Source organism: Pelodiscus sinensis, chromosome 1 (assembly GCF_049634645.1).
Source record: "Pelodiscus sinensis isolate JC-2024 chromosome 1, ASM4963464v1, whole genome shotgun sequence".
In the NCBI taxonomy this organism is placed as follows: Eukaryota; Metazoa; Chordata; order Testudines; family Trionychidae; genus Pelodiscus; species Pelodiscus sinensis.
Genome location: NC_134711.1, coordinates 283,992,144 through 284,018,129, shown reverse-complemented (window position 1 = coordinate 284,018,129; position 25,986 = coordinate 283,992,144). Strand labels below are relative to the sequence as shown.

Sequence of the window (25,986 nt, the reverse complement as noted above, 5' to 3'; positions counted from 1 at the left end):
CATTTCAGCTCTAAGTTTGCATTATTGTTGCATGAATTTAGTTTTGATGAAAGATGCCAGCCTAAGAGCAAACTGAAATCTTCAGTTTATCCACAGAACAGTATGTAGGGTTACCAGGTAGCCTTAAAAACATACCAGACACACTTCATGGGCGGGAGGGCTGGCTGGGAGGAAAAGGGGGGAGCCGGGAAGCAGAGCGGGTGGGGGCTGGCAGGGGGAGATGGGGGGGTGCAGCCAATGGGAAGTGGAGCTGGTCGGTGGGGGGGGATGGGGTTGGGTGGAACGGGGCTGGCCAGGGGAGATCGGGGCGAAAGGGGGGGGCCAGCGGGAGCGGGGCTGGCTGGGGGAGGAAGGCAGCGCTGGCGGGGGGTGCAGCGGGGCTGGCTAGGGAATATTGGGAGGAGGAACTATACGGCAGGAGGTAGAGTTGGCAACAGGGGCAGAGGTTGAGTACAGCAGGGCTGGCCAGAGGAGATCAGGAGAGGAGGGGAGAACTGGCTGCCGGAAGGAGGGCTGGCGGCGAGTGCAGCGGGTCTGGCCGGGGAAGATCGGGAGGAGAAGTGGGGAAAAAACAACTGGACGGTCAGGAGGGGGTGGGGCAGAGGTGAGTATCAGCCAGTTGGGAGTGGGACTGACCCAGGCAGTGCAGATCCCAGGGCGCTCCCGCCCCCAGCACGGTCCAGGCGAAGTGCGGGTCAGTCGAGCTGCAGCTCCACTACGTGCTTGACCAGCACACAGAAGCACGCAGCTGCCCCTCCTCCTCACATGCACCCAGGGCTCCCCGCCTCCCAGCCACTGCCCCCGCCAGGCTTCCAGGCGCCCAGTCGGAAAACCAGAAAATACCAGACATTGCACATGTTCAGTATTTTCTGGATTTTTTTAGTGGACAGAGCCCAAAAAAACCAGACTGTCCAGTAGAAAACCAGGCACCTGGCAACCCTAATATATCCTAAGCAATGCAGCCTCCCCTTCAGGGTGCCTTGAACCTTGAAAGAGGAGTCAGAATGCAAGGTTGATTTCCATGCTTGATCAACTCTTAGCCCCTTTTCTGAGATGAACAGCAGGATCTCTCTGCAATGCCATTTTTGAAAGTTGCTTTGTTATGCCAATGTGTCTCCAAGGAATACGGCTGGGACCACAGGTAACAGTTTCCAGTAATAAATGGAGTGTCTGCACACACCATGACAGCAACAGACCCATTTGGATTTGCCATAGCACTCTAAAAATAGCTTTGAAGACAGCACTTTGAAGTTGCAGCTTGTCCTGGAGCTCAGGCCCTCAGTTTCTGACCTGCAAACCTGAGTCTGTTAGCCTGGAATGGGAGGCTGACTCCTGGGGCTGTAAAGATGTATCTCTGAAGGCTCTGATTCAGTCAGTTTCCCTAAATTCATTTTATAGTCAAGTCAATACTACTTCACAGGGGCCCAGATCATCCCCTCAAATTAAAAGCCCTGGCTCAGCTTTAGGAATGGAAACCTCTGCAGGCCCTCCCTTCCCCTGCCCCCAGATCTCTCCACATTATCCCATCAAGTGGTGGGGTAGGCCACTCCGTCTACTCCCCAAAAATATCCAAAGCCTGTAAGATAGCCAGAAAGCCATGGGAGGCCAAGGATATCAGTTGGAGGGCCTTGTCTCTATCAGGTAGGACCCTATATCTCAGTAGTTTGGCAGTGTGACTTCCTTTAGAACAAAATCGAATATAATTCATAACCTATCTGCACACAGTATTAAAAAAAGAATAAAGAAAAATCTAACAAATTTGTAAATAATTTGATCAACTCTCATATGTATGTGTCATCTTAGGTGTGAGTAAGAAGCTTTTAAGGAAGTATAACACAAATTACTTCAATTAATTACACAGCTTCAGGGTCCTGTAATAGGTTTTCTTAGAAAGTGGCATTTCCTCAAATATCACATTCCAGATACAGAATTAAAATTAGTTAAATCTTATAAAATGATCAGATGAAAAGCTCTATAACAAACAGTAACCTCAAGCCTCACTTCTAGTGTACATGAAAAAGAGATGTACTCTGTGGTGTTTTAACTGCAGCACCTTAGGGATACTTGCGACTAAGTTGGTTAATTTTCTTAAGCCCCTCTTTGTTGTTGATGGTTTTGTGCACAGTGATGAGAAAGGGGAAAGCAGAAGGGAGCTCCACTCTGCTGCTTAACTTCTGATGTCCCCAGTGCAGGCACTGAAGTTTATCAGCCAGGTCCTTTCTTCCAGCCCGTTCTAGGGCATCCTGAAGGATCTTTGTCTTGTTAAGTTTATTCCATGATCGTTCATACCTGCATTTGTTGCAGCAAACATTACAGCATTGTGATCAATCAGCATAAGATGCAAGTCATCCCCATTTGCACTTGAAGTGTACCAACTATATATATTTGTAAAATATGGCATATTTACCTCCCCCCAACAGACAAGATACTATTTGAGATCATATCTTCCTTTTACTTTCTAGTACCACTGTTGGATTCCAATGGAGATAAGAAAAGGGACACTGCAGCAGAAAATAGTGTAAGCTCCTTTGGCTACATTTGCAGTAGGAAAATCAAGACTGGTGGAGCTATACCCTTTGTGAATTACTGCTCCTAATTTCTCCCAGCCAATATTTGCAAAACTGGATACCCTACATTTAAGGTTTTCAGGCCCTGTTTAAGTACTTAAATATAGACTGAGTTTCCACAGTGCTTAATGTTTACCTGTAAAATAAAAATTGTAACAAACAAATTAAATACCTACTTTACTACCCACTACTCTCACTTTCTTCAGTATTCAGAACTATATAATGTGGACCTCGTACTTTGGCATAATAATTCATCTGAAGAAGTGGATTGTGCCCACAAAAGTGCATGATACCGTCTACGTGTTTTGTTAGTCTCTAAGCTGATGCAAGGTTATTTGTTGTTTAAGTTTTTCCAGTTACAGACTAACTCAGCTACCCCTCTGAAGCAAAATGTCAAACATTGTAAGTCAATGTTTTAGAGATTCTAAGGCCAGAAGAGACCATTGTGATTAAGACTTTGTGTAACATAGGCCATAGAACACCACTCTCCCCCAAATCCCTAGAGGAGGAGGGTTTTTTTAATCCAAACTTGATTTAAAAATTATTAGTGATGGAGAGTCCATCATGATCTTGGTTAAGTGTTCCAATAATCAGTTATCCTCACTGTCAAAAAGGAATGCCTTATTTCCAGTCCGAATTTGTCTAGCATCAACTTCCAGCCATTGTATTGTGTTATATCTCACTCTGCTGAAAAGCCCATTATTGAATATTTGTTCCTTATGTAGATACTTGACTGTAATCAAGTTACTCCTTCACTTTCTCTTTGATCCCTTGGGGTATGTTTACACTGCAATAAAGCACCTCTGGCTAGCCCATTTCAGTTGACTCAAGCTCTCAGTGCTGAGATCGTGTGTTTTTAAAACTGAAGCACAGATGTTTGGGTGAGCTGGATCTCAGGCTCTCGAGGGTCCCAGAATCAGTACCAGCCCATGCCCAAACAGCTGACATGAGCGAGCCATGGTTGTTTTATTGCAGTGTAAACATACCCTTTGAGTCTGTCGTTATAAAGCATGTTTTCTAATCCTTTAATCATTCTTATGGCTTTTCTTGGAAACCCTCTCCAATTTATCAACACCCTTCTTGAATTGTGATATGAACTGGGCCTGGTATTTCAGCACCACTCTCACCGTTAACAGATACAGAGGTAAAATAACCTAGCTACTTCTGGTGGTTCCCCTGCTTACGCATCCCATGATTGCTCTAGCTCTTTTGGCCACAGTGTGACGACGCATTCAGGGTTCACTTCTATCCACCATGACCAGCAAACCTTTTTCAAAGTCATTGTTTCCCAGTATTGTGTCCCCTATTCCTTAAGTATGGCAGACATTCTTTATTCCTACATGTATTCATTTACATTTAGCCATATTGAAATGTATATTGTTTGCCCCCTATACCAAGTGATTCAGATCGCTTTGAATCAGTGACTTGTCCTCTTCATTATTTACCATTTCCCCCAGTTTGTGTGTCATCTACAAACTTTATCCAGATCATTGACAAAAATGTTAAATAGCATAGGGCCAAGAACCAATCCCTGTGGAACCTCATTGGCAATACACCCACTTAATGATAATTCCCTATTTACAGTTATATTTTGAGACCTATCAGTTAGCCAGTTTTTAATCCATGTAACGTGTGCCATGGTAAATTTAGATCATTCTAGTTTTTTAATCAAAATTGTAGTAAGTCAACCACATTACAGAAATCCAAGTACATTTTCATCAACATTTAACTTTATCAACCAAATTTGTATTCTCACCAAAAAAAAGAGAGCAAGTTATTTTGACAAGATCCCTTTTCCATAAACCCATATTGCATTAATTATATTACCCTCCTAATTCTTTATTAATGGATTACCATATCAGTTGCCCCATTATCTTGCCTGGGAATGGAATCAGGCTGATGGTCCTATAATTAGCTTCCCACTTTAACTCCTATTTAGTCACAGATCTTCACACTCTCTTGTAAATGTAAAAGCAAAATACCTATTTCTGATGTCTCTGGTTCTGGTCGTTGGGTTATTTAGGCTGGTATTGTATTTCATTTCCGGTGAACTGCACCATAACAAAGCTAATCACATTTTATAGATCCATCCAAAACGTTTGTTCACTTTTTATTTCCTATCCCTTGCTTTTACTTTCTGCCTCTTTCTTCCACTCTTCTCTCCTAGGTATGTGGAAGATAGTACAATGCTGCACTACTCTGATGAATACACTAGAACAGATTAGGTGCCATTGAGGCAGAAACCTGGCTCTGTGTGTACTCTTTCCCAGCTACAGCCCCACCTCATCATCACCATTTTTTCTTACCCACTTTTAGAGAATGTGTGGTTGTGTCTAGTTATGGGCAGTAGAACAGAGCAGTTCTTGCACCCAGGATTTCAGAGGCTGCAATTGTGGCTGCCTGCTGCCCTTGGCTTAGGGGAAGGAATTGTTGGCATAATAGGAGACTCGTGTAGCCTCCAGCAAGGATCAGACATAATCTGACCCACGTGAGACTGAGCTAACATATTATACAAAACCGGTCATAGCACGCAGAGGGATTCAGGACGATGCCCTTAGCAAGAAGGGTTATTTTAATGACCTTAAAATTAGATCCTACATTTACTGCAAAAATTTAATCTATTGAAAAGTCACCAAATTGCTTCATGTAACTGGTTGATTGGACAAGGATTAGCGATCATCACAGCAGTTTGCTTAATGTCTGATTATACAATCCATGGGTGTATAAGAATACAAAGCTAGAGACACTGTATTTGTACAGGGTTATGCTTTAAGCTTTTTTGGGCAGGCACCCTCTTACGGGTCTGGCACAGTTTATCTCCTATACATCACAGTTAGAGTGCTACAGAAACAATAATAAAGATGGAGAAAAAAATAAATAATTTTAAAGAAACAAATTTGTTCTTGCTGCACACAAATCAACTGTTTCATCTCTACTCTAAAAACAGTTCTATCCCTTGGGCATGCTAACGTGCTGTTACTGCAATTCTAACAAGCTTTAATGAACATTTTGACATTGTGTCTGTATCGAAGTATGAACTCCATTCTCTATTACGTATTGAATACATATATACTTATTGGAGGGCAGCCTCGTTACTGCATACCAGGCAGCTGCCCTATTTGGAAAAGATATCGGATACCTCATTGAAGAACTATCATTGAGAAGCTATCAAGGCTGCAGTCTAGGGTGACTGCATTTTATTATCTCAACTACCGGTCCAACCCAGAGAACAAGTTTATTTTTTCTGCACAGATGGGGCAAGCAGGACTGGGGGCAGGACCTGGATCTCTACATGGCAGAGGAGTATGATCAGTTGATGAAGGTAAGGCTGGCGGAGGCAAGGCCTAGCCCTGTCCCTTCTGCTAAGGTCCTGTTGTTGGGCAACCCGGCCTCCCCAGCCCAGAGCATGGGGAGGGTAGGCAGCACATGGCCCAAGCCTCCCTGGCCTCAGAGAATGGGAAAGGAGGAGGGCGGGTGGCTCCAGCCTCCCCGGCCCCTGAGCACAGAGAGGGAGGAGGGCACATGGTTTCAGCCTCCCTGGGCCCAGAGCACCAGGAGGGCAGGTGCTGGGGGCTGGAACGCTCCTCTCCCAGAATGCCTACAGGAGGCGTTCTGGGGGTGGAGTGTGGGCGGGTCCAGGCTGGCGGTTTGGGAAGGCTGTGCCTTTCTCTGCCTAGCATACCAGCTGCCCATGCAGAGAAGCAACTTAAGAGCAACATTCGCTCTGTGCTGGAGGACTGACCATGGCCCCATGTAAGAAGGAGATTGAGATTGGCTAGAGTTCCTCCTGCATTCTAACATCCCTGGCAAACTGGAACTCTCAGATGCTGTGAGATCGACCGATTTTGTTTTAAAAAAATGTGTAAGTCTTGAGCAGCTTAAGAGTCAAGTGACAGTAATTAAGAAATTCCTTTGCTCAGTCTGTGTATCTTGCGTTCCTGCCAGCCTGTCCCCAAATGGGTTAAACTAGGCGCTCAGAGCATCCACAACCTAAGTGGGATTCTGAGGAGAGGGGGGTGAGAAGCAAGGCAGTTGCCTAGCTTCGGCAGGGGAAGGGTTAAAGCAGGCTGGAGAGAGCCTGTGCAGAGACCCAGCAAATGAAAAAAGGGCTCTTAGAAGGAGCCAATCAATCAGGGAGTGGCTTGCTGGGGCAGCCCCGGATTTAAGGAGCTGCTCAGCAAAGCCGAGGGTAGTTGGAACCTGAGCAGGAAAGGCGCAGGATTGATTTCAAAGGAAGTGCCTTAGAGAGAGAAGTGCTGGGTAGGCTCAGGAGAGGGAGGGAGGCTGCAGGCCTTGATGTAAGGGGCAGGGAGGTTCATGGTTCACAGTGTCCCAAGTAAAATGAGGTAGTAGATGGGGAAAGGAGGAGGGTAGGACAAGGCTGCCACCAGAGGGTCCCTGGGCCAGGACCCAGAATAGTGGTGGGGCCTGGGTCCCTCCTGTCTCCTTACACCACACCTTGTCACTTTCAGGAGGGCCCTTTAGAGCTTGTGGCTAGATTAAGGCTGTAGTTGGCCATGGTGGCCAGTACAAGCCTGAGGACTGCTGATACCCCTGGAAGGGGGATGAGACCAGTGTGGTGGACAGTGCTGGGAGGCAGTGTCTTGAAGAGGATGCTGTGATCCGGGGAATGACATGGGTCTGGAACAGAGAGTGGAGCATGCATGGAATGCGGAAGGCTGAGATACTGGCCAGAAGGGAATGCCCTGCAGAGGACAGAGCTAATTCCTGGAGTGACCCACAGGACGTGTTGTAGCACTGAGTATGCCTGTTACAGGGAGCATGTGTAGGCACTTTTGGGTGGGGGATTAAAAGGTCTCAGACACTGGTTTTACAGTGTAGGGTAGATGGGCATTGGTCTCCCATGTGCTGAAGAAGGGTGCCAGATGAGATATGAGGCTATGTCTACACTGGAAAGGTTTGGTGACAAAAGTACTGTCGATGTGCAATTGTCACCAAAAGTGGAAAATGATCATTATGGTCATGAAATGTTGACATTGCTAGCATCCTGTTGACCGAGCAAAGCAATGTAGATAAGCATCCCACAGTGTAGTGTTGTGGGAAGTCAGAGCTGATCCCGGTGCTTCCTCGGATTCCCTTGTAGCTCTGTGAGCTCTCCTTGATGAGGAATGTCAAAGCAGCACAGCATTCTCTCCAGCCCTCCCCCTGTAGCAGCTGTCTGCCTACTGCTGTGTTCCTAGTACAGGGCAGAACAGAAGCATTCCAATGATTTGTTCTTTGTTCCCCAAACAGAGCAGCTCACTTCATTGTCAGATAATTCCCAAAGCCTTGAAAGGGTAGAGCTGTATGCCTGCAGTGCAGCAGAGATCACAAAACACTGAGCAAAGTCATCAGGGCAGGCATTGTGGGATATTGGCAGAAGCCAGTTCTCTCAGCAAACAAACAAGAGACACTGGCTATTTGTTCACAATAAAGGAAGGGAAAAAGACAAAAGTCTCTTGCAGGGGTGGAAGTTTTTTATGGCCAAAACTGGGTGTTTTGGCCATAAAAAGTCACATTACATTTCAAATTCTCTCCCTGTTCTGTTGCCAAAAGGAAGCTACGCAAATGTCGATAAGGCCTGAGTGCACTCATTAGTCCCAGAAATAGAAAAAGTGACGAAACTCTATTCAGAGTTGGTTTTGAAGCACTTGTGGGCCCCATACGTGGGTTTATTTGCAACAGACTGCTGACCATACAAAAGAGTTTTGGGCCAGGTTGTGACAAGTATCATAAATATTTATTTTATAGGAGAAAAGAAATAGCAATAACCTAAAATTAGTCCCATAGGTCAGGGGCTATCTTAACTGTGAGATGTGGATGAAAGTATACAATGATCTAAACTATTTATTTGAAAGGATGAAGGACTTTGCACTTCTCACCATTAGCTACTTACCAGCACTCCAGCATTTTCTGTGCTTGAATCTTCTTCTCTGTGCTAGCTGAGTGAAACTGGGTTATTTCTGCTCTGCTGAATCCCAGCTCGCTAGCAACAATTGTCCACTCAAAACCCAGTTGCTTACCCAGTTCTTGTACTGATTTCAGGTTAATGACAGCATCCTAGCAGTCAAACAAATTCACATTGTTTTAACTTACGGAAAAGAATGTTATGCCATAAAGAGAAATGCAAAATACTACTCTTAAGAAGGGGGAAAAACTGCAAAACCTAAATGAAAACTGGCTAGCAGGTAGTACGCCTGAAAATGATTGGGGAGGTACAGTGGATCACAACTTGAAAATGAATCAATAATATAAAGCAGTTGTGGGAAAAGCTAATGCCATTCTGGCATATATTAACTGGAGCATCATATGGGAGACATGTTAGGTAATTGTCTCATTCACTTGGCAGTAGTGAGGCCTCAGCTGGAGTACCTTGTCCAATTTAGTGCGCCACACTCTTTAAAAAGCTGTGGACATCCTGGAGAAGTCCAGGGGTGAGCAACAAAATCTATAAAAAGTATTAAAAACCTGCCTTATGAAGAAAAGTTTAAAAAACAAACCAGGCTGTTATGGAGGATGGGGATCAACTGTTCTTCATGTCCACTGTTGACAGGGAACAAAATCAACTTTGTAGCAAATGGGATAGATATTAGAGGAAACATGGTAGCTATGCACTGGAAGAGGCTTCTGGAAGGGGCTGTGGAATCTACATCACTGGAAGTTTTCAAGAACAGGTTGGCCAAATCCTTTCGGCTATGAGGTAAGTATAGCTGGTCCTGCATCAGCACAGTGCAACGGACTAGATGATTTTTTTTTCAGCACCACAAACTATGTTCAGTCTATGGCCCTGACATATACATATTAAAGTGAACAATGGATCGCCTTTTTAGTCTGTGTAATGTTCCTAGCATAAGCAGGTCTTAGTCCAGAAGTACAGCCTCTCTCCAACTTACTAACCGGTTACGGACCAAGCAATTGGTCCATAACTTGGTTTGTTTGTAAGTTGGACCCCACAGAGTTACACACGACCACGCTGTTCATAAGCATGGATCGTGTTCGTAACTCGGGGACCAGCTGTAGTGAGCCTACGTGTGACCACACAAATAACAGTAATAAAAAGCTTCCAGATCGGTAAATTGATGTGCACAAATACTACACACCTGGTGGAAGGGATATGAAAAGTTAACAAGTAAGCATCACCTGTTAACCAGTGGGGACTGGAGCAGCTCCCCGTCTGTCACAGGCAGGGAGTTGCTCCATCCCCACAGGACCCACTGTGGACAGGGGCTGCTCTTGCTGTCGAGAGCAGCCCCTATCCACAATGGGCCTGGGTGCACCATAGGCAAGGGCTGCGGTGGCTAGGCAGAAGCAGCCCCTGCCTGTGGTGGGGAAAGAGGAGGCTGCTCCAGCCTGCCCCCGCCTTTAATCGGTTAACCAGTTAAATGTGATGTTTAACTGGTTAACCAGTTAAATGGGGATTTTACATCCCTACCTGGTGATGAGGCATATTTGATAAGAGGTGGAATCATAGAAAAATGCATTTATAATGCATCTTGGGGTATATCTACATGGGAACTGGAGATCTGCTTTCCAATGCAGATAGATCTGATTGAATAAGTATGTTGAGGATAGACATGTAGCCGGGGCATCATGAGAGCCCGTCCACATGAGTACAGTGCCATTTGAAATCCTAGGCATGCGCAGGTGGGGCAGCTGGCCCATTCCATGCCATGACTAGGCTTCTATTCTTAGTGTGCTAGCTTGATCAAAGCTACTTGAACTGGAAGTTACATCTCTATCTCCAGTGTAAGCATGTCCTTTGACCACATACCCTATAAGCCCCTTTTGCTTTTTGCCTCATCTTGGTCTGTGCTAAATCTCTCTGCTTGCCAGTGACTTGAAGGGATTATCATATGAATCCTATTCACACCTTCATTACATTAGCCCAGCCTCCTACTCTGGGGGAGAAGTCATCATGCCAGCTGGTGGTCACTGGTGTTCTCTGACCCTGCCTTGATCCTCAGCAGGGACTTACATGTTGATTTTGTACAGTTCTTTAAAGAATGCATGACCTTTATTAGGAAAGGGACTGTTTCTCCATATCTTTACAGCATCTAGTCCATTTTGGTTGCTATTATCATATAAATACATTTCTGTTTAGTATTAAACATCTTGTTTAGCGTTACCAGAGGCAATTTTACTAGGAGCATTTAGAACTTAACATGAATATGTATTAAAAATTAGATAATCTAATTAGCATAGGAGACAAATATGTTCTTCAGGCACTAGCAAGGCTAATCACCAAGACCCTTCTCAATTTACCTGTATTATAGTATCCCAGCACTATAATGACTAAGTATTCAAGGCATAATTTTCCATTTCTAGGAGCTGTAACTGCATGAATATGGATAAATATAACACTTTAAGCATTTTTATCTTAAAATTAATGGCCCAAAGATTAATGGCTTCTCTGAAACACTTTTGGAGAACATTCCATGTGGTGAAAAGAAGCAAAAAAAATCCCCACGACTTTACATGAAGAGTAAGTGTACTTTTTGTTTACCTCTTGGGCTTTATTTGGCATTTTTATTGTAGATTCCACTTGAACATCGGACAAAACTTCTTTATCTTCTATGTAGCAGCTATTGGGATGGCAATGAGAAAAATAAGAATGTTATATATATTATTATTTTTGACAGCAATTATATTTCACACCTTACTTTCCAAAAGTATTGGTACTATAGTTCCTACATCATTTACTATTTAAACAGCATCAGCTCTTCTAACTGGCCTGGAAAAGCCAAGATATGCAAATGAGCTGTAGATAATACCTCACAGGTCCTATCACAGAAGGGTGTTGTCAATGCTTTTGGCTTTTTATATTGCTGTTGAAATTCAGGTCTCTCCTGAACTATGCTGGAGAAAATCAAGGGTAATGCATTGTGGTAGAGGAGGCCATGGTGGCAATACCTAAGGGTGTCTTCATGATTCCTGGATCATTGGATAGCTTCAGTACTTCTCATGTTAAGGCTGATCAGCTGTTCAGGCCCTCAGAACTGGGTAGGGAATAAGAGAGAGCAGAATCCTTTTCTTGTGCGCACATTTCCTGTTCCACAACCTCTTTACAGCTTGAATGGAACAATATGATTTTCTGAGCCAGGTCCCCCAATATTTCATCGATACTAAATGCTTGAAATGATAAATGGACATTCTAACCCAAACAAACACTGCTTTCCACATACTTGTACATGTACAAATGTGAACCTGCATATAACTATACACTTGTCTTTATGCACATTAACTATTTTTGATTGTGTGTGAGACCAGGCATCTTTCCTACATTGTTCTGCACACTCACCTTTCTTAGGGTTTGGCTTTACTGACCAACCAATTAACAATACAATCACAAATTGTGCTTAAGTTTTCTCTCCTTACGACTTCTCAACCCACTCTCTAGAAGTTTTGTTTCAAAGAGTCACTCCTAATTCCCTTGTGTCTGTGTTGGAATAATGAGGCATCTGCCTCGTGACTCAGCTTTCTCAGCAGGGTCAACATATGCGAACAGAATGAGAATCTCTCAGCCAATGCAGCCAGTTTAGTACCGTGTGCACATAGGGAGGCATAGTTTCTGACAACGTAGTTTCTCATACAAATCTTTTCTCTGCAGTTTACTCCCCAACAAGCAAAGGCAGAACACATCTTTTGTTAGATTGGGAATTCATAAAGGGAATCTTTCATGGAGACATGTTATCCAGAGTCCATGGTTGATGTGTGGAGACCTACAGTATTCCCATGACCATTTTTAATGAAAAATTAATTGTGATCTATTCTGATCTATTTCCTTCTTCATCTGACTTCTAGAACAGAAATTTCCCTCCATAGTCTAGCAACATATTCCAAAGTGAAACAGCAGGAATCACTGTCATAGAATCCTAGAGCTGGAAGAAACCTCAGGAGGTTATCGAGTCCAGCCCCCTGCCCAAAGCAGGACCAACCCCAACTAAATCAACCCAGCCAGGGCTTTGTCAAGCTGAGACTTAAAAACTTCTAGGGATGGAGATTCCACCACCTTCCTAGGTAACCCATTCCAGTGCTTCACCACCCTCCTAGTGAAATAATTTTTTCTAATATCCAACCTAGACCTTCTAGACCTCCCCCACTGTAACTTGAGACCATTGCTCCTTGTTCTGCCATCTGTCACTAATGAGAACAGCCTCTCTCTATCCTCTTTGGAACCTTCCTTCAGGAAGTTGAAGGCTGCTATCAAATCCCCCCTCACTCTTCTCTTCTGCAGACTAAATAAGCCCAAATCCCTCAGCCTCTCCTCTTAGGTCATGTGCTCCAGCCCCCTAATCATTTTGGTTGGTTGACCAAACTGTAAAACATGCTAAAAATCTATGACTTCTCATGTGTCTAAGTATAATGGTACTTTCATAGCATTGTTAAATTATATATCCATTTCCTATGTGCATGAGTTAAACATAAGCATAGGAGGAAATACTAACACTTCATAGAAAAACCATTAAGCCTACCAAAGTTATGAGTAAGACAGTGGAAATACAGATTTTTTTCTAGACCAGTAGAAAAATATCAGTGTGAATAAAAATCCAGCCTTCATTTCATCATTCATAAAATGTATCAGCAAAGTTCTCAGTAATCCTGAAGCTATGAGGCTATGTCTACACTACGTGCTTTGCTGGAAGAGGCAATGCAAATGAAGCACGGATTAGTATTTTTTGTGCTTCATTTGCATAATCTCTTCCAATCCGTTTTTGCGCAAAAACAAGCAATGTGGACATTTCCATTTTGTGAAAAAAAAACTTTTTGCACAAAATGGAAATGTCCACACTGCTTGTTTTTGTGCAAAAACAGATCGGAAAAGATTATGAAAATGAAGCACGAGAAAATGCTAATCAGACATAGCCTGAATTAATTCAGTCACTTGGAAAACTAACCAGTTATTCTTATAACCATATTACAAAATGAAGATTGTTTCTTTGGCTTATGTTTGTGTTAGTCAGTGACTTTAGTATTTTGAAGATTATGAATGTTTCCTGAAGTAGATAATTCCCAGAAATAGTCTCTGCCTAAATGAGGATAAAACATATTTCATAACCAGCAAAACCATTTGCTTGGACCTTACCTTATTTCTTCTGTCCTTCCTATGTGGCTGAACAAGTGTGTCTCTTTCTGTAAAAGAAATTCCTAAACAAGTTTACTACAAGATTTTCATATTTAAAAAAAAACTTGATACAAATTTTTGTTTGTATTACGCATCTTTTTAAAGTTCTTAACCTTAATCTTTCTGAGCTGTTTCTCATCCAGAAGATCAATAACTGTGAAGACCCCTTTATCATAGTCTGTTACACAAAAAAATCCTTTCTTATATATACTTTGGATGTTGCTAAGCAGTAACTACAACAAACACCAATAGCAGTCTGTTAAAAATTAAAAAGTTAACAATTTTAACCAAAGGTCATTTGTTACTCATGACTGATGCACTGGTCAGAGCAATTTCCAATAGTTGCTTAATGCACTACTGGAAGACACTCAGATGCTATGGTGATGAGCATGATATAAGAATCTAGATAGAATACAATTTCATATAAACAGTTGTTTAATAACACACAGCTTATATTTGACATTATACTCAGTACGCTAAATCTCTTATGCTGCCTTAAAAATCTGTAATATGAATAGGCGTATCAGCAATACTTTTGAGTGCCAGTCAGCATTTTCATATCAGATCCATTTAAGCAGCTGGCAATATCCTGTTCTTGGAATGGAGAAGTTATAAAATAAGAATGGTCAGTTGGCCTGGCAAATAAGGAATTTTTAAAAACCAACACAACTTCTAACAGTTCCATTGTTCCTCACTGTTTATCCATTTTAACATTTGATTTACAGTTTCTTTTCAAGCTGGCACGTATAATTTTGGCAAAAAAACTCCTAACATTATTTTAGACTATTTCTACATTTACAAGTTCAGATTTGATAATTTGATTTGATACAAGTTTCATTCCATTTTCTGGAAATTGTGACTGGCAGCTCCATGCATCAAACTCCCATTTCTTGAGATTACTGCTTTATTTACAATACAATATTGCTTTTTGTACAGCAACTTTCAAACAAACAATGTAATCGTTTTACATAGCAAAGTTCCATAATCACAGAAAGAAATAGTATAATTTAAAAGTTAAATAGCAGGTAGAGGGAAGGAAGAATTGTGAGGTAGATGAAAGGGAGCAGACAAAGAATTTGAGAGAGACACCCAGAAAGGCAGAGGGTAAAAGCTATAAGGAAGATGGTTCTTGCACCAACAGTAATAAGACTGTGTGAGAAAGGACACAGGGCAATGAGTCTAACAGAAAAAATGAGTTGGAGAACAAATGGAGTCATATCAAGTCTAGGTCAGGTTTTAAACCTATGGAGTCAAATTTGTTTTCCAAGTGGAGGCTGAAGACCTCTGTTAATGAGTTGCTTACCATGATTGCCTGCATAATGAGTTCTGCTCTGCCATGTGTAATACCTTACCGGTAGGTGCTCCATTTAAAATAAAAAAAAAAGTCCTTGTACCTAACATGTGGTTTGTGTTTAATGTGGTTTACTCACTGTAGAAGAGTTAACCTTCTGTTTTTTACAATGTATCTTCTGTAATGTCTATCTTTTTGTTTTCCAGTGCAGCTGGGGGCCTATCTGTGGTATCTGCCCCTGCTCCAGCAGTTAAGCTTTTGCACATTAGATGAAAAACCTCGACATTCAACACAATGTTTAATGAGTTCATGTAGTCCACCTGCACTGCCAGGGTACAGCTCAATGCATGGAGGTGCAGATTGCTAAAAGTCATCCACACCAGACAGGAGCGCATGCAGGGAACATGAGCATAAGATCAGGATGAGATATTGAGGCTCATGAAGGAGCACGATCTCAAAATAAAAAAGGAGTCATATAAAAAATGGAAACTAGGACAACTAACAAAGGATGAATATAGGCAAGCAACACGGGAATGCAGGGGCAAGATTAGAAAGGCAAAGGCACAAAATGAGATCAAACTAGCTACAGGCATAAAGGGAAACAAGAAGACCTTTTATAAATACATTAAAAGCAAGAGGAAGACCAAGGACAGGGTAGGCCCACTGCTTAGCGAGGAGGGAGAAGCAGTAACAGGGAACTTGGAAATGGCGGAGATGCTCAATGACTTCTTTGTTTCGGTCTTCACCGAGAAGTCTGGAGGTGTGCCTAACGTAGTGAATACAAGCAGAGAGAGGGTAAGTTTAGAAGATAGGATACACAAAGAACAAGTTAAAAATCACTTAGGAAAGTTAGATGTCAGCAAGTCACCAGGTCCTGATGAAATGCATCCCAGGATACTCAAGGAGCTGATAGAGGAGGTATCTGAGCCTTTAGCTATGATCTTTGAAAAATCATGGCAGACAGGGGAGATTCCAGAAGACTGGAAAAGGGCAAATATTGTGCCCATCTATAAAAAGGGGAATAAGAACAACCCAGGAAATTATAGACCGGTCAGTTTAACGTCTGTCCCAGGGAAGATAATGGAGCAGGTAATTAAGGAAATCGTATGCAAACACTTGGAAAGTAATAAAGTGATAGGGACTAGCCAGCATGGGTTTGTGAAGAACAAGTCATGCCAAACTAATCTGATAGCTTTCTTTGATAAGATAACGAGCCTTGTGGATAAGGGAGAAGCGGTGGATGTCATATACCTAGACTTTAGTAAGGCATTTGATACGGTCTCGCATGATATTCTTATTGATAAACTAGGCAAATATAACTTAGATAGGGCCACGATAAGGTGGGTGCATAATTGGCTGGATAACCGTAGTCAGAGAGTTGTTGTTAACGGTTCTAAATCCTGCTGGAAAGGGATAACAAGTGGAGTTCCTCAAGGGTCTGTTTTGGGACCCGTACTATTCAATATCTTCATCAATGATGTAGATATTGGGATAGAGAGTACTCTTATTAAGTTTGCAGATGATACCAAACTGGGTGGGGTTGCGACTTCTTTGGAGGATAGGGACATAATTCAAAATGACCTTAGCAAGTTAGAGAAATGGTCAGAGGTCAACAGGATGAGGTTTAATAAAGAGAAATGCAAAGTGCTCCACTTAGGAAGGAACAATCAGTTCCATACATACAAGATGGGAAGCGACTGTCTAGGAAGGAGCATGGCGGAAAGGGATCTAGGGGTCATAGTGGACCACAAGTTGAATATGAGTCAACAGTGTGATGCTGTTGCAAAAAAAGCAAATATGATTCTAGGTTGTATCAACAGGTGTGTTGAAAGCAAAACTCGTGAAGTCATTCTGCCGCTCTATTCTGCACTAGTTAGGCCTCAGCTGGAGTACTGTGTCCAGTTCTGGGCGCCACATTTCAAGAAAGATGTGGAGAAATTGGAAAGGGTACAGAGAAGAGCGACAAGAATGATTAAAGGTCTAGAGAACATGACCTATGAAGCCAGGCTTCATGAACTGGGCTTGTTTAGTTTGGAAAAAAGAAGATTAAGGGGGGACATGATAGCGGTTTTCAAATATCAAAAGGGTGTCACAAGGAGGAAGGCGAAAATTTGTTCCTCTTGGTTTCTGAGGACAGGACAAGGAGTAATGGGCTTAAAGTGCAGCAGGGGAGGTTTAGATTGGACATTAGGAAAAAATTCCTAACTGTCAGGGTGGTCAAATATTGGAATAAATTGCCAAGGGAGGTGGTGGAATCTCCCTCTCTGGAGATATTTAAGAACAGGTTAGATAGACATCTGTCAGGGATGGTGTAGACGGAGCTTGATCCTGCCTTGAGGGCGGGGGGCTGGACTCGATGACCTTTCGAGGTCCCTTCCAGTCCTATTATTCTATGATTCTATGATTCCACTGTGCCAACATGCCCAACTGCCAGCAGCATATGCCAATTGATCCATTCAATGGGTTCCTGCATGTTTGTGTGTGTGGTTTCCTGTAATATAGCAGGTTTCCGGGGCACTACTGAGAGGATCAAATCGGGGCAAAGTAATGAGCAGGAATGAATACAAAAATAGAGGACTTCCAAGGCCTTTTTTATACCCTTGCCCATGTGGAGGGAATTCCACTGTTGTCCTTGTGCGGAAGTATACCAAAAAGGGGAGTTTGTCACACGAGACTGTCACTTGTCTATGTGTAAACACCACCAGACAGATTTGAACCAGGACTCTCAGCTTAGGCTGTAGAGCTCACTTGTTCTTATCTCTCCCTGTAAGTGGTCTCACTGCCACTACACAAGACAGTGAACCACACCAGGTACATGGGTTACACATGCACTACTCAGTCCTTATTTTTAGGTATCAGCCATTGCTTAAATTCTGGTCTGAATGTTCACAGCAAAGTTCCTCAGATGTGGATTGGCACCTATTAAGGCTAATGGTCAGTGTAGTACTGCTATTGACTTGACTAGCAACCCTTTCAGAACAGGTTGGCAAAGCTTGTTGATGTCTCCTGGAAGCAAACATTTGAAATATAATACACAGCCAATATCATAACTTCAAATACAAAAATGATATATGTATACGAGCAACATAAACAGAGTCAGTGAATCATAAGCTTTCTATAGACATCTCACTTGGCCCACTTTGCACAAAATTTGGTGCAAACATAAAACATGTTTTACGTGTTCATATCAGAATTGAATAACGTCACACCTCCTCACATTCTTCCTTGCACAGGTGAGTCCTGGATAGGCTCTGGACAAACTGTAGGATAATGTGTGAGACATTTGCAACACTTGCCATAGCAGTTTGCAGCAGAGTGGGGACTATGCTTGCTGTGCTATGGGGCCTGCATAGACAATCAGAAAAAAAAGGTACAAAATGATTGTTTGCTGTTGCTTTCAAGGAAGAGAGGAGGGAAAAGGTAAGTGCATCATGGGCGGCTGACAACATGTACCAGAACCACCTACACCACTGTTTTTGTCTCAGCAGGCATTGGGAGCCTAATGTACAATTCAAATGGGCAGCAGGAACTGCAGGATGGCTACAGCACTGCATTGCTCTCAGGCTATGTCTACACTGCAAGGTTTTTGTACAAAAACTGGTGGAGCACCCACTTCAAGCATGTTTTTGTGAAGAAAAAAAGAAGTACAGTAAATTGACAAGACAGAGGCTTTTGCCAGTAAAGTTATTCCTCTCTCCACAAGAAATAACTCCTTTTTGTGCTACAGCTCTGTCACAAAAAGGCATGTGTGGACACTCCGCAGGGGTTTCTCATGCAGAAAGAGCCTATCAGAAAAGCATAGGTGCTCTGATGGCCATTATATTAATGGCCATCAGAGCTTTCTTGCACAAGAGCGTCCATACAGTGTGGATACTCTCTTGCACAAAAGCACATTGCTTTTGTGATGCGCTTTTGAGGTGTGAACGTGCTTTTGCACAAGAACTTTTTGCAGAAGATCTCTTCCACAAAAAGCTTCTTGCGCAAAAACCCTGCAGTGTAAACAAAGCCTTAGAGTTGATGGTAGCCACAGTAGTGGGGATGCATTCTGTTGACCACACATGCTTAGTGAGAACATGCAACTTCTACTTTATAAAACTTGAATGCTAAAAGTCAACCTCAACAAATTCAACCTAATTTCATAATGTAGATATACCCCCAGGCGGCAACCAGAAGTAGACTTGACCAAAACCCTGTATCTGAATATTATAACTAAATCTGATTTTGCAGGACCATCGTGTGTCAAAGGCAAACACTGGACACAAGTATTCCTCAAAATGGAAACGTGTGGATTACAAGCAAATTCATGTGCTCAGACCTCAGGGGGTTAAATTCAAGCTCCTGTTAAGTTGGAAAGTGAAAAGGAGGTGGTATCAGTGCAGTTCCTGGCACAACAGTTTTGGGCCTTATTGTGCTAGGCATATATAGCTACTCTGAAGAGCTTATTGTCTAACTAGACTAAGCAGACAAAAGGTGGAAAGGGAAATTTTAAAAAAATATATAGTAGTGAAGTGACTTTCAACAAGATCACAGACCCAGACAATAGCATAGCTAATGTCTGAAACTAGGTCTCCTGAGTTCCATTCCAGTGCTGAGGACATTCCATTCCAGTGCTGAGGACAGCTCCTCTTTCTCTTTTTCCAATAGTCATTTCTGCGCAGTAGTGCTGCTAGAGTACATGGGGCTGTAGAAACCAAGGAAAACATTGCTCCTACCCCAAGAAGCATACCGTCATTCTAGGCAGACAAAGAATACAATTCAGATAAAAAATGTGCCAGATGAGAAAACTCAGCTCGGTCAGAAAACACTATGTTTTTTTCAAACAATAACATCACATTCCTTGGTTTGACAAATCAACATTAAAAGGACTTGCTAAAGAAGTGCAATTTAAAGAAGGACTAAAATATACAGAGCATAACTAGTTACCCTAAAATCCCCTGCTATGTCTACACTGGCGGGTTATTGTGCAAGAACATCTTGCACAGGAACCCATCTACACTTCCATGTGCGAGATGTGCTTTTGTGCAAGAGCATCCATGGCAGTGTGGATGCTCTCTTGCGCAAGAAAGTTCTGATGGCCATTTTAGCCATAGGGCTTTCTTGTGCAAGAAACCCCTGTCGCGCGTCCACACTGCCCTCTCGTGCAAGAGAGCTTACACCAGTTAGAAAAGAGCATAGCTCTTGCGCACAAAGCCCTCTCTTACCATGCTGTACTGTAAATCTTCTTGCACAAGAGCGGGTGGGCAGTATGGACACTGCGGAAGAACGGCTGTTCTTCCCCAATAACCCGCCAGTGTAGACATAGCGCTGGAGTGCTGGGTGCCAAAAGAATGAGACTTTGAGAGGAAAAAGGGATCGGTACATATGTAGAAAATATTCCATCGAGTATCAGTATCCCTAGCTAATTCTTAGATGAAGTAAAATTTCTCTATGTGATCCAAGGAAATAGCTGTCAAAGTGTAAAGAGTATGGTCCAAAAGCAACAAAGGTTATTTAAATCTAGGGCTTTTTAAGGGCCCAGATTACACTTTAAAATGACATAATACTGACAATAATAATGAATCTGTTTTTGGGAAGGAACTTAAATGATGTATTTAACATGACATGGAAAATAGTTTTGAGAAACCCCACACTTACTGTCCTTAAGGAACAAAAGTTCTAACAATTTTGACTTCTCAAAAAAAAATTTTTGACTTCTCAAAATTTTGACTTTTAAGTTTCAAAACAATATACTGTACATGTATAGTTAGGCACTTTCTACACAATCCTACCACTTCAGGTGTCCTAGGCCATAACCTGCATAGTACTTTTCCTTACTGATCATGTTAACACTGAATAAATTTAACTATCACTTGACCTATGACCACAAGTTGCTCCTTCTCTGTTCTGAGTGAACACTAAACAGCTCCTTGAAATTTCTCAGTTTGGCAGGTCCCACACAATTGCCATGACAGTGCAACACAAGCAGCACACAAGGGCATGAATCTGTAATCATTTAATTCCTCTCCACCTCCATGGAAAATACCACTCAACTCCCTCCCCAAATCACAATTCTTATTGTAATTTATGGTCAAGATCCCCAGTCCTGCACTCTTTAGGTTTGTCTACATGCCCCTAAAGTACAGATTGCAAGGGTATGAACTGTAGCACGCCATAGCATGTTACACTGTGTAATTCCCCTGTGTGGATGCCGCTGACATGAACTAAAAGGTACTTATATTTGCATGAACATAAAAGTCTTGTTTGAAAGAGACCTAAGTTAATGTCAAGTGGGTAGCTTATAATTAGTGCCAGCAGCATTCACACAAGGAAGTGACAGCACAACGTACTAGTGCAGGGGTAGGAAATTTTTTTTGAACGAGGGCCACTTCAAAAATGTTTGACATGGTCATGGACCACCCCGGAAGGGGCGGAGCCTCAGCTGGAAGGGGTGGAGCCTTTAAATAGCAAGAGTTGAAAGGGCTCGCACCTGCCCTGCAGCTCCCTGCTATCACATTAGCAAGGGACAGGAGCTGCGAGCCCTTTCAATTCCTGCTATTTAAAGAGCTTGTTGCTACTGTGTTGCCAGGGATCTGGGGCATGCAAGCCCTTTTAACTACTTCTATTTAAAGGGCTCACATATCTTCTGCTCCCAGGCGACACGCTAGGGCGCAGGGCCTGGAACTACCACACAGGCTGGATCAAAGCCTTAACCGGGCTGGATCTGGCCCACTGAGAGGCTTTTGCCCACCCCTAAGAACATAAGAACAGCCACACTGGGTCAGACCAACGGTCCATCTAGCCCAGTATCCTGTCTCCTGACAGTGGCCAATACCAGATACCCCAGAGGGAGGGATCACAACATGTAATCATCACATGATCCCATCCCTGTCTCCCATTTCCAGAGAAAGAGAGGCTAGGGATAGCATTCCTACCTATCCTGGCTAATAGCCATTGATCGACCTAACCTCCATGAATCTATATAGCTCTTTTTTGAATCCTGTTAAAGTTCTGGGCTTCACTGCATCTTCTGGCAAGGAGTTCCACAGGTTGACTGTGTGCTGAGTGAAGAAAAACTTCCTTTTATTTGTTTTAAACCTGCTGCCTATTAATTTCACTTGGTGACCCCTATATTTGGTTCTTATATTGTGGGAATAACTTTTCCTTATTCACTTTTTCCACACCAGTCATGATTTTATAGACTATCATATCCCCCATTAGTCTCCTCTTTTCAAAGCTGAAAGTCTAAGGCTGCGTCTAGACTGGCATGATTTTCCGCAAATGCTTTTAACGGAAAAGTTTTCCGTTAAAAGCATTTGCGGAAAAGAGCATCTAGATTGGCACGGATGCTTTTGCGCAAAAGCACTTTTTGCGGAAAAGCGTCCGTGCCAATCTAGACACGGTTTTGCGCAAGAAAGCCCCGATCGCCATTTTCGCCATCGGGGCTTTTTTGCGCAAAACGGTTCTCAGTTGTCTACACTGGCCCTCTTGCGCAAAAACATTTCCAGAAAAGGGCTTTTGCTCAAATGGGAACATCAAAGCATTTGTGCAAGAAGCACTGATTTTGGACAGTAGAACATCAGTGCTTTTGCGCAAAATCAAGTGGCCAGTGTAGACAGCTGGCAAGTTTTTGTGCAAAAGCGGCTGTTTTTGCGGAAAACTTGCCTGTCTAGATGCAGACCAAGTCTTTTTAATCTCTCTTCATATAACCCTGTACTAGTGCATGCTGCAATGCATTTCACCTGTAGGCTGAACTGCAGGGCCACAAAGACATTGCCTTTGCTGAAGCAAAATGCCCATTGAATAAATGGGCATTTTGCAAGAGTAAAGTGCAGGACAAGTAACTACAAAGTACATCAGATTGTATCTGGGCCCTGAAATACTTCATAGCTTGTACATATGTTCTATAATTGATTGATACATACTCTAATGAGGTACTCATGACTTTAGACATGGCAACACAACATATTTGGAACCTACTCTAGCTCTTCATTAGACAGTCAATGATATCCTAGTCTAGTGGATGACAGCAAACAATTTGGGGAGCACAATGTACAGCCATCTTCTTTGGCATCTGAAAAAATAAAAAACTTCATTTGTGAATTTTAGTACACTAACCTTAACAAAATGTTGATTTGTTTATATAATGGACGTTAAGCTACAGCTTTCTTCAGCAGCCCTGCAATCAATTACGTCCATCATCCTTCTGTTTTTCAATCTCAATGTACGTTCACATGTTGGGACCACTATATCCTTGGTCCCTGTCAGCTTTTATGATCAGTAATCTGGCACTGTCTGTTACCAGGCAGTACACTCATCTGAATAATTCACACAAGCAACAGTCAGAGCTGTGCACTGCAGCAAGACAACTTAGAAGCCCTTGTTCATGAAACTAGTGTGACCATTCTTGACTTATAAGGAAATAGACAAAGAAATTATGCTTCAGCAGGGTAGCCAAGGTAGTCTGTAACTAGAAAAACTTAAACAACGAATAGCCGAGCAGCACCTTAAAAACTAACAAGACGTGTAAATGGCATCATGAGCTTTTGTGGACACAACCCACTTCCTCAGATAACATATGGAGAGAAGTATCAGAGGGGTAGCCGTGTTAGTCTGAATTTTAGTACGCTAACCTTAACAAAATGTTGATTTGTTTATATAATGGACGTTTCTTCTCTCCATACGGAGAGAAGAAAACAAAGTGTAACTGCAGGAAAAATCATGGAAATACAAATATATAGTAAAAATACAACAGGGAAGATACCACAGAAAGAGGTGTTACCATCATAAGTACCACTTCTGTTTATCAGGAAAAACAAATTCATCAGAACAAGGTGTGAATCTCTGTGTACTTGCAATATATTTTTCATATACATGCAGTATTGTGTTCCATTAACTTGAGTTAGAACACACATCTCCCACTGTGCTTGGAGTGGTTGCACTTGCATCATCTTCAATTTTGTGACCATTAAATCAAAGCACATTTGCTAGAAGTCCATTCTGCTTATATCATATTATGTCTTAATTCTACTTTCTAGTACATAGTTACCAGTGGATTACTGCCTCATGTTCACACACACTTTCAGTACCATATTTTTCCAAATTATGCCTTGATGTATTCCCATATACCTAGTTGAGGAGTCAAACACTTTTATATTATATTGTATTTTAAGTAGTACATATTGAGCAAATTGAATTCAGGTAACAGGGTTAAAATAAAAAATAAATGTATTTACAACACTGCATAAATTGTACAACTCTCCATTCAGAAACCAAAATATAATCACATCAACATAAAAATTAAAAAAGTATTACAATTCACATTCCATACATTTTTAAAGAACTATAAAGTCTTAACTTCTAGCCAACATTTTCTTTAAAAAAGTCTTGTTTAAAATAGTAACTTTTGATCCTCTCTCTTTTAAACAGCATCTGAAATGCTCTGTTAAATTGTTATTGATCAGTTGGTCTTTGTCGTAAGTTTCTAGATTTTCCATTTTCAAATCTTCTCTTTTTGAAGATTGGCACCTCTTCCGTCAGGTCTCCAAGGGAAGTGACTGTTTTTTCTTTAAATATCATTTTTGCATCCTCTGGAGCCTGCAGCACTGGCAGAGGTATAAAGTCACTCTCTATATTGGGAAGCTCCAGGTCCACTTTTTCACTAGGAGAAGGGATTTAAAAAAAATAGAGTAGTGAAGTGACTTTCAACAAGATCACAGATCCAGACAATAGCATAGCTAATGTCTGAAACTATTACTTTAGTTCTTATGATTCCCAGTCATGAACCAGATCCCACTGTATTAGGTGTTGTGTAAACACCAAACAATAGGACAGTCCAATGATGGTGCAACTTTACATTTATTTAAAGATCCAACCATCCTGATTAATTTACCCTTAAAGTGCTAGGCCCATTTTGCAGAGAGGGAAACAAACCACAAAGCAGTTTAGAGACTTGCCATGGGTTAACCAGCGAGTAACTGGTAGAATCAGAAATGGAAGCCAAGAATCTTGACCCCCAATTGCCTTGTTTTAAGTGCGATTTTTTGAGGATGATACAAGCAATTTGTAGCAACTAGTAAATCTTTTTACTACTAACAACGAAAGATATATTTGTACTAATAAGTGACTATTTTTACTGTAGTAAAATGTATTATTGTAATTTCTAAAAGGAACATATGTGAAACTCATGAACAACAATAACAGTTATCTGAAAAGTGCTAGCTCCATTTCTAGTTGCCTGTAGAGAAGCAACATGGGAAGACTCTCTCTTGTCCCAACACAAGACCACATGGTCCTGTTTCAACTAATGAATGTGTAAGCAAGCTGAATAACTGATTTTACTAGATATACAGAAATACATGGGCAGGATTCAGACTACAATTTACATAGAGAAAGAGAATTAAAGGAGCATCATCTGCTTCTCTGATCAAATGCTATCAAATTTTTGGAGAAATATATATACAGCCCAATTTTTAAAGGTGAAAAAAATTGCATGCATTTCCATTTGCATTCACACCCGGAATGGAGCCTACAAAACTACACTTAAAAATCTGGCCCATGGCATATAAAGGCTATATCCATCAAAAACAAACCATCCATTAAGTCACCAGCAATTTTATGTTTACCTTGTGATTATTATGAACTTCAGCATTAAAAAAAAATGAAAACTACTTTTTAAATTCTCACCATGCATAAAATCCTGAAATCTTTACTCAAGTTAAACTCCCATGGACTTGAGTGTTAATACTGTCTAAGTGACGTACCCCAGAGGGCTAGTTTGCTTTTGTTATATTTCCTGCTACTCTATTCCTGCTTCATTATATTCTGCTTTGGATTAAATTCAGCGGTAATGCAAGTAACCTACAGACTTGTCTCAAGTAAGACGTTAGCTTTGGCAAGTTAGTATAAGTCTTGAGGCCTATAATATCTAAACCAATAAACTTTATATAGACTAACAGCCCAATGGAAAACCCTGAGTTTTGAGGAGCTAAAAATAGAGGTTAAGTACATCTATAGGTGTAATGTGTTTG

At 41.8% G+C, this 25,986-nt stretch overlaps 2 protein-coding genes across 2 annotated transcripts in view; both read right to left on the bottom strand.

The window, feature by feature from the left end:
- Positions 1 to 1,766: 1,766 nt before the first annotated feature.
- Positions 1,767 to 19,712, bottom strand: LOC102449690 (uncharacterized). Its single transcript, XM_075919607.1, has 6 exons — positions 19,707 to 19,712; positions 13,803 to 13,922; positions 13,651 to 13,697; positions 11,071 to 11,149; positions 8,464 to 8,627; positions 1,767 to 2,289 (listed from the first exon to the last, which is right to left on the bottom strand). Exons 1-6 carry the CDS (start codon positions 19,710 to 19,712, stop codon positions 2,055 to 2,057), a joined length of 651 nt encoding a protein of 216 aa, XP_075775722.1. The 3' UTR covers positions 1,767 to 2,054.
- Positions 19,713 to 23,743: 4,031 nt separating this feature from the next.
- Positions 23,744 to 25,986, bottom strand: part of WBP4 (WW domain binding protein 4) — a 28,734-nt gene continuing 26,491 nt past the window's right edge. Inside the window, exon 10 of the mRNA XM_075918949.1 lies at positions 23,744 to 24,617. Coding sequence (XP_075775064.1) covers positions 24,410 to 24,617 — 208 coding nt within the window. The 3' untranslated portion in view covers positions 23,744 to 24,409. The remainder of the gene's footprint in view (positions 24,618 to 25,986) is intronic.